The sequence below is a fragment of the Bison bison genome, unplaced genomic scaffold, assembly GCF_000754665.1.
Source record: "Bison bison bison isolate TAMUID 2011002044 unplaced genomic scaffold, Bison_UMD1.0 scf7180017864331, whole genome shotgun sequence".
NCBI classification, from domain to species: domain Eukaryota; kingdom Metazoa; phylum Chordata; class Mammalia; order Artiodactyla; family Bovidae; genus Bison; species Bison bison.
This window is the reverse complement of record NW_011494903.1, coordinates 7,758,400-7,767,568: the sequence shown is the minus strand read 5'-3', so window position 1 is coordinate 7,767,568 and position 9,169 is coordinate 7,758,400. Positions and strand designations below refer to the sequence as shown.

General features: G+C 45.5%; 1 protein-coding gene across 5 annotated transcripts in view; it reads left to right on the top strand.

The window, feature by feature from the left end:
- The first annotated feature begins 469 nt into the window (after window positions 1–469).
- RAI14 (retinoic acid induced 14) overlaps window positions 470–9,169 on the top strand; it is a 63,427-nt gene continuing 54,727 nt past the window's right edge. For 2 of the 5 annotated variants that reach the window (XM_010853820.1, XM_010853819.1), the window contains exons 1-2: window positions 473–957; window positions 1,101–1,231. In XM_010853820.1, coding sequence (XP_010852122.1) covers window positions 790–957; window positions 1,101–1,231 — 299 coding nt within the window. In that variant the 5' untranslated portion in view covers window positions 473–789. Of the gene's footprint in view, window positions 958–1,100; window positions 1,232–9,169 lie in introns of all 5 variants that reach the window. The other 3 variants (XM_010853822.1, XM_010853818.1, XM_010853821.1) reach the window with 3 other exon arrangements.

Genomic DNA, 9,169 nt, shown 5'->3' with positions numbered 1-9,169 from the left:
GGTCATTCTTATTTCCAGGGTCACAGGAAAGCAGCCAGCCCTAGAGACCTGTCTGTAGAAAGTGCTGGGGAGAAAGGAAGATTCCCTTTCAGGGCAGAGGTGTCCATCCCTGGAAGCGCCAGAAAGTACGCTTAGCAAGGGTGCGGTGGGGGTATGTCTGGAAAGCAGGCTGGGCTTGCAGTTTCCCAGGGGCTTTGAGGTGATCCAGGGTCTTTTCCTCCTCTGTGAATCCCACGTGCCTCACACGCCTCCTGTTGACTCTTCTTCCATCACGAGTTTGTTCTCCACTCTAAAATCTTCAGTGGCTCACTGCTGCCTTTCCACGTTGGACACTTCTTAGTACTCAAGGCTCTTTTTGCTCTGATATCAAGGTCTTCTCTATCCCTTAATAAGATTAGAAATTAGTTTTTGTGCTGCCGAAAGCTTTCCTGTTACTGCCATTTGCAGAATTATTCTCTCGGGGCTGAGGGTCCGTGGAGGTGGACGCTTTGCTCGGGGCCATTTGATGTGTAATAGCTTGTTCAGGAAGAAGTTTTGTTTCTGGTAATATTCTGTTGAGTTGGAAGCCTAGACAACTACTTAAAACCAGCATACAACTCAAAACTGCAGTAAACGGGCCGGGAGAAGTGACAGCAAAAGTAGATGGGGGCGTCGCATGTGTAAATCCTCAGGCTGCCTTGGGCTGGTGGCCGGTTGGTCCTGTCCCTTTATGGGCCCAGTGAGCTGTGGACCAGGTCAAAGGTCAGTGTTCTGCGGTGCCAGCTGTCAAGTTTAGCCGCAAATAAGCTAATGTGTAAACTGGCCTCTTGGTCTTTGAAAGTTGCTTCATCTTCCCCATTTCAGTTGAAAAAAGTTGCTTTGTTTCAGAGTTTGGTGACCGGCCGCTATTTCATTGAACTGTGGATGTTTTCTTTTGGGAAACCAGCCTTTTTAGGTGTCTCCATGGTGAAGGGAAAGGTATTTTTAAAGTTGCCCATTGCGGGGCAGGTTCTCATTTGAGTGACGGGGAGGGTGGAGAGTGGGGACGTTCTGGATCCTGAAGGCAGGATAGCTGTGGCTGCTGTCACTTACTGGCTCTACATGTCCTCTTTGCTCCACAGACCAACGAGTGGAACAAGAATGATGACCGACTGCTGCAGGCCGTGGAGAATGGAGATGCCGAGAAGGTGGCCTCGCTGCTGGGCAAGAAGGGGGCCAGTGCCACCAAGCATGACAGCGAGGGCAAGACCGCGTAAGTTAAAGAGATCGGCTTCTGACAGCTGCTTTGGGGTTCTCAGCTTGTTCTCTGACGTTCTCAGGATCCCTAGGGAAACTTTGCAAGTGCAGCTAGTACTGCCCCCACCGCCCACCCCTTGTTAAAATATGTAAGAGGATATTTTAGTCTAGTTCCTCTCCAAGTTCCAAGTAACACATTTGAGTTTTGCCTTGAATGGTTACATTTGTTCCTGGTGTAACCAAAGATTTTGCCAGAGAACAAATAGCACCAGCCTTGTAACCAACTAACTGATAGGTGGGAAATGACTCTGATCCCAGATTAGAAACAGCATAGAAGAGAAAGTTTTTTTTTTTTCTTCTCATAACCTTATTATTTATAGTATTTGTTGTGCAGTCGCTCAGTCGTGTCCGACTCTTTGCAACCCCATGGACTGCAGCACACCAGGCTTCCCTGTCCTTCACCATCTCCTGGAGCTTGCTCAAACTCATGTCCATTGAGTCAGTGATGCCATCCAACCATCTCATCCTCTGTCTTTCCTTACTCTGGTCATTTTACAGAGAGGTTATTGACTTTAGATTTCTAATCTGGACTTTATCAGCTAGGATTGTGTAGTCCTCACACCTCAATTTCTTCACTATGCAGTGGAGATGACAGTATTCAACCTCTAGGCTAGTTATGAGAATAAAACAAGATACTGACATTGGTTGGGTGACCCCAGAAGCAGGCTGTGAGGTGTGGATTTGAGTGGAAGAAGTTTTTATAGCCCGTGATCTCAGCAAGTGGACAGTAAGGGAATGAAGCCTCTATAGCATGTTATTGACAGGTTACTGCTATGAGCAACTGAGACTCATTCCTGCTAAGGACCTCTGGGAATCTGTCTAGACTTAGAGTAGGTGTTGGCCAACTATGGCCCAACTGTCTGCCTTTGTAAATCGGGTTTTGTTGGAATGCAGCCACACCTATTCATTCAGCATTGTTTGTGGCTGTTTTCTGCACTGCAAAGGCAGATTTGAGTCTTAAGACAAGGACTGTGTGGCCCACAAAGCCTAACAATTTAACTAGTTTGCTTACCCCAGGTTTAAAGTATGCTTCAGAGTTGTCCCAGTATCCTTGCCTAGAAAATTCCATGGATGGAGGAGCCTGGTGGGCTACAAGTCCATGGGGTCGCAAAGAGTCGGACACGACTGAGCGACTTCACTCACTCACTCACTCAGAGTTGTCCCACCCAAGGGGTAAAGAAACTGGGATATCTCTGATCTCCTAACCCTGCAAGGTTGAGTGCCTTTGCTAGGGGCGATAACGCTTATGGCCAGAACACCTCTAAAAGGATGAAGGAGGGGCACCTACAGCCATAGATGCCAGGTGTAAAAAGCTGCACAGTGCCCAGCCCACAGTAAGCACTTGATAAAGCCAGCTCCCTTCCTTTCTTGTCCTAGATTGCTGTTGCTCAATTCTGGCAGCTCTGGCATTAGACTCTCTTGGGATGCTTTTATTTTTATTTTTTGTCAACTTTGTTTTTGATTCTGCTGCACCTCTTGTGGGATCTTAGTTCCCCGACCAGGGGTTAAACTCATGTCCCTTGCATTGGAAGGTAGATTCTTAGCCACAAGACTGCCAGGGAAGCCCACCCTGGGGTGCTTTTTAAAATATGGATGCTATGCCCATCCTGATGTTCTGAATCATTTGGTCTAGGCAGAGGACCAGGAATTCATATTTTTAAAAGTATCCCATGTAGATTCAACCAGAGAGAAGCATTCTCCGGAAATTAGATTGAGTGTAGATTGAAACATAGATATCAAGAATAAATGGCAAATTGTCGGGGAAAATTGCCCCACGAAAAATGCTATGCTGCGTGCCAAGTTGCTTCACTTGTGCCTGACTCTCTGCGACCCCACAGACTGTAGCCCGCCAGGCTTCTCTGCCCGTGGGATTCTCCAGGCAGAATGTGGGAGGGGGTTGCCATGCCCTCCTCCAGGAGATCTTCCTGACCCAGGGATCAAACCCACATCTCTTATGTCTCTTACATTTGCAGGCATGTTCTTTACCACCAGCGCCACCTGGGAAGCCCGAAATTAACCCGTCTTCCCAGCACCCACAGAAAAGGGTGATCCCATAGAGGAGACCCCAACTCTGTTGATTGGGAGCCACAGGAAGCTCAAAGGGCTAAGCTTTCTGTAGGAACCAGGCTAGCCAGCACATAAAGGGGAGAGGGTACACGTTCTCACACAGGTCAGGGTCTGGTTCTGTAGGAGATGCGCTTGTCCTTTCAGCCAGTCACCCTAAGTTGAACCCCACCCCCCCAGCCTCAGCTTGACTTCTTCTTGGCAGAGGCCTGTCTCAGGTATGGGCACAAGGCCATATCCCTGGGAGCCCTGACTCGCCAGTCAGGGTAGTAGACTGGCTTTGGGTGTTGCATCAGTTGCCTATTCAACCTTATGTAACTGTTAGTTCTTAGGTCTCTTGCACTCTAGACTATAATTTCCTTGCTAGAAGGGACTGTGACCTCACAGTTCCCAGCTGGAATTATCTAGCCAGCGGCTTGGTTTATAGTATTCTTTTAAAAATAATTTTATTTATTTTTGGCTGCACAGGATCTTCATTGCTGCACGGGCTTTCTCTAGTTGTGAGCAGAGACCACTTTCTGTTGTGGTACATATGCTTTTCATTGTGGTGGTTTCTCTTGTTGTGGAGTACAGGCTCTAGATGCCTGGGCTTAGTAGTTGTGGCACATGGGCTCAGAAGTTGCAGCTCACAGTCTCTAGAGTGCAGGCTCAATAGCTGTGGTGCAGGGGCTTAGTTCCTCTGGCATGTGGGGTCTTCCCGGACCAGGGTTCGAACCCGTGTCCCCTGCATTGGCGAATTCTTAACCATTGGACCACCAGGGAAGTCCTATAGTAGATAGCCAATAAATATTTGTTGGATGAGTTAATTAACCTTTTCTTGTGATGCTACATTTGGAGTTCATGCTCTCTGAGCTACAGTGGCAGAGGCCACCCTCTTAAGCCTGTGCTGAGATTTTTAGCAGTAGGCCCGGTGCCTTTGTATTACTCTATGTACCACCATACAGCTTTCTAGGCTCCTCCTCCTCCCAGTCTGGCTCTGCAGATGTCTGCGCAAGACAAGCTTTATAGCCATCCCAGAGAAAGGGAAGGGAACTGTTCATGAGAGTTTCGTCCAAGACAATACTCACTAAAAAAAAGAAAACTTAGATTAGCAGCTTTGCCATAATTATGATCACCTTGATCAATCTGTGCCTTTTGTTAATAAGATATTCCTTATGTATAGAACAGATGGTCAAATTTATTTTCTCTTATCTCTCTTTTTTAATTGTAAAATATACACATCATAAAACTTACCAGTTTAGCCATTTTAAAGTATCCATTTTCGTGGCATTAAGTACGTTCACAGTACAACCATCATCATCAGCTAGTTCCAGAAATGTTTCATCACCCCGAAAGGAAACCCACACCCATTAAACAGTGACACTCCTTAACCTCCCCTCCCACTCTTCCTGGTGACCACTAATCTGCTTTCTGTCTTTATGAATCAGCCTGTTCTGGATATTTCATATAAACCGAATCATACTATACGAGGCCCTTGGTCTCTGGCTTCTTTCAGCTTAATGTTTTCAAGGTTCATCCTTATTGTAGCATGAATCAGTAGTTCATTCTGTTGTTTTCAACTAGAAATGCACACAGAAGTTATAAAAAAAAATCACCACCTCCATTTAAAAGATGATAAAACTAAGGTCCATGTGAGGCATCGCTCCCTGAATTAACCCTGAGCCATTTCTAACATCTCTGCCTTTGCACTTATAAGCCACCATTTTTCTCTTCAGTGACACCTAGGTAGAAAACGAGAGAGACTCTATGCAAAAGGAAGAGAGGAGGTACTTAATTTTTCCGTGCAAGATTTTTCATAAGACATCATCTGCTAACATTAAACTTTTCTGGTTGGACTGTTCCTTTTTGATTTTTAAAGTTATTAACTGATAATGGTAAGAATTTAGTTTTCAAAGCCACCATAGAATTAAATCTACCTGGCTTCATATTTTCTTTCAAATCTAATGGTCTTAGTGTTGAGAAGGAAGAGGGGTGCTGTGGGGTTAGAAATCATCTCTCTTGTCCCTTTGTTTCTGTGTGTGTTAGTCGTTCAGTTGTGACTGACTCTTTGCGACCCCGTGAACGGTAGCCCTCCAGGCTCCTCTGTCCATGGTATTCTTCAGGCAAGGATACTGAAGTGAGTAGCTGTTCATTTCTCCAGGGGATCTTCCTGACCCAGAGATGAAACCCAGGTCTCTTGAATTGCAGGCAGATTCTTTACTGTCTGAGCCACCAGGAAAGCCTGTCCCTTTGGTACCACGTAATTCTGCAAGGCCAAGTGTCTGCTGTAACAGTGAGCTCCAGGCAGCATTGTTCCCTTGGTTTCAGCATTCTTACCTTGCAAGTCTACACTTCTGGCTTTGGGTTAGTCTAATCTGTGCATTCCTACCTGCGTGTATGTGCATGTCCCTCAACCTATAGAGACTTTGCTGTTCTTGTTCCTGTTCTTTCCACATGCATCTGGTTTGGTGTCAGGGGAATGGGGAACTCCCTAGGAGCAGTTCTGAATTCAGGGCGGACCAATGCAGAGTGTTCCTCCCTCAAGAACTCTTGCTCCATCAGCCCCCTGGAGCTTGCAGGGCCTGCATTTGTTTGAGGATGTGTATAGAATGTTTTGCATTTGTCTCCAAAGGGTAAGACTAGATCACATACCTGGAAGTTAGGTCCTTCACAGGACTTGGCCTTGTTCTCTGCCCACTCATTAGGGTTTACCCTTTGATTTATGCATACCTCTGTATCAAAATGAATTTGGAGGCCTGTCTTCTAGTGAGCTTTTGTGATAACCCATTTTGTCATCTTGCTCATTGATGCACAGGGTTTTCCTATTGCCTAACAGCCTGGAGTCCTGACTTTGACTTTCAAGGGCCTCCTGGTGGCCCTGCCCTTGTTTTGCTGTTTTCTTACTCGTTTCTTCTGCTGGAGGTGGCACTGTCTGCTCCATGCCTTCCTCTCCTGTGAGACCATTTAGGTGTTTGCCCCAGGTTCTCTAGTCCAGAATGCCTTCCTCCCTGATATTCTCAGTCCTTTTAAAAAATTTTTGTCTTCTCTTGGAAATACTAGAATCTTGATTGAAAAACTTGATGTAGAAAAGCCTCTACAGCTTAAATATGATCTATATTTTTTGGGGGGCCATGCCATGTGGATGCAGGATATTACTTGCCTGACCAGGGATTGAACCTGTGCCTCCTGCATTGGAAGTGCAGAGTCCTAACCACTGGATTGCTAGGGAAGCCCCCAAGATCTGTGTTTTCTGAATAACTCAAATCCCTTACAACATGGAAGCTCTGTGAGGACAGGGATCCTATGATTTCAGTGATGGTGTTGGTTTCTCCCACACTTCCAGGCATATAAGAGGCACCTGGCTGCTATTTGTGTAAGTGAACTTTTCAGCATGGTTCTAATGGAGAAAACACTCTTTTTTGCTGGTACTATCTCATAGGTAAAGTTGTTAGGGTTGAACTATCATGGGGCTCAAGAGGAAAATAGCTGTCCTGGTGAACATCACAACCCGACACATGTCTCTCCCAGCTTCCAGTGCAATTTCAGTAGAGACAAACTCAGCCCTCACTACCTAGAGAATCAGACAACCCAGAAAGTCCCAAGAATGAGGCAGCCATCTCGGTTGACATTCTCCAGAAGCTTCCATAACCCAAGGTCAATAACCAGATGGGTGGTTTAGTAATTCTTCAAACTTTTCAGTTCTTCCTGGAATATTTCCTTTAGGGAGAGATAAGAAACCTTGTCTGAATTTTTTTTTTTCCTCTAAAACTGATCTAAGAGGGGTTAAAAAGGGGGTGGAAGCAATCAAATAACTGAAATTCATTTCACAAAGAGTAAAAGAAGGGTGATGTCTTGGGTCAGAAGAGAACAAAATAGAGCCGGGCAGAGAGCTTCAGCTGCCGGCTGTGTTTATGGCGTCAAGCTTGGCCTCCCTCAGCCCATCTGTTCTCTTTCCATGGTGGAGGTGAGGAAGGGGGAGATGCCATTGCCCTAAAACCTCTCACCATAGAACAAGCTAATTGTTTCAAGATTGTTTCCCCTACATTTGGATGTGCGTTTAATTAAAGTTATGTGTGTTTGTTCTAGGAACAACCAGACTAAATAAAATCACTGCTGGGACTGTGGTATTTGAAGAAATACCACCCAGCCGTGTGTGAATAGAGACAAATATATATATATATACACACACATATATATATATATATATATGTATGTTGTCTGCATCCATGTTTAGCCCACCTTTCAAAGACCTGATCTTTTTGGCTTTGAAAACAAGAACTTGACTTGGTGGCACTTACATGTAAAATAGAGGAGGTAGTCCTCGAATTCTGCAGATCAATATGAAAAGGGGCTTCTCTGGCCGGTGGTTTGTTGTACTTCTGACTCTTCCTGTTTTCTGGAAGAGAAAACAAGAGATTTCCAAAACTGAAAACCCTTGGAAATCAGTCTTGGAAATCAAGTCATACCACCTGGTTGCCTTCTCTCACAGCTCTCAAATTCATTTACCTAAAACTGCAGTATACTTTATGTGTAATTGCAGCCTCCTTCTCAGCAAAATCGCCTTCCAGGCAAAACCACCCTGTGTTTTGTCTATATCCTGTTAATATCTGGCAGAGGGATGAACTGAAAGCTATAATTTCTTTATAGCATATCTACTCTGCTTCTGGTCAAGTGCATTTTTGAAAGTGACATAATGTCTGTTCCTGTCTTGCAAATGTGCCCAAATGTTTGCTTCTAGTTGGGAGGTATTAAAGTGTTCCAAAATCATTCATAAGCACATAACAAAAAAAGGGAGAAAATATGGTCCTTGCCTACAAGATGCACAGCATCTGGCTGAGAAGATAAGACCAACGGAAGTACTGGAGAATAATTAAGTGCTAAATCATAACATACTAACTGTAAGGGGTTCAAGATGGGAAGAGGTGGTGATGCACTGGAGTAGTGAAGGAATGCTTCCTGTGATGCAAGGTGGCCCCGAGAGAATGGGTTGGGAGGATGTGGTGGGGACAGAGGAAGTGGTAACATCCCAAATGGAAAAGAAAAACAATACCATGGTCATTATTTCCTTCCCTTCCTCCAGAGCTTATCATAGCACTTCAAGGTCAGGGACCCACTTGGCAACTAGATCCGTGGTTCTCAACCTAATTCCCATTAGAAGCTTCCTGGACAGCTTTGAGAAGTGCTGGGCATCACCCTCAGAGCTACCTGTGTAATTCCTATGGGGTGCAGTCTGGGCATGGGGTTGTTTCAGCACACAGGTGGCTTGAATGGTCAGCCCAAGCTGAGGACCATGGTGCTGGTCACTTTGCAGTGAGACCCCAGGCTTTATAGCCCAAAGCTTCCTATGGGTTTTCCCTCATGACAGGTTCCAGGGGGACTGAGGAAGGCCCAAGGAGCCCAGGTGAAATGTTTTCTAGCATACATGCACGTGTGTGTGTGTGTGTGTGTGTGTGTGCGTGCGTGCGTGCGCGCACGCGCGCGCTTAGTTGCTCAATCGTGTCCAACTGTTTGTGACCCCATGGGTGGTAGCCTGCCAGGCTCCTCTGTCCATGGGGATTCTCCAGGCAAGAGTACTGGAGTGGGTTGCCATGCGCTCCCCTAGGGGATCCTCCCAACCCGGGGATTGAACCCAGTCTCCCACATTGCGGGCAGATTCTTTACTGTCTGAACTACCAGGGAAGCCCATCCACACATACATGTATATATCATGCTTGTGCACAGAGTAAAATTAAAATGAAAGATAAATTTTGTCATAAATTACGTTAAAGTTATATAATTCACAAGGTGTTTATAGGGAAATAGTGTCATGGGTTAAAGCTGAACAGATCAGGTTGCAAAACTGTGCTTTGGA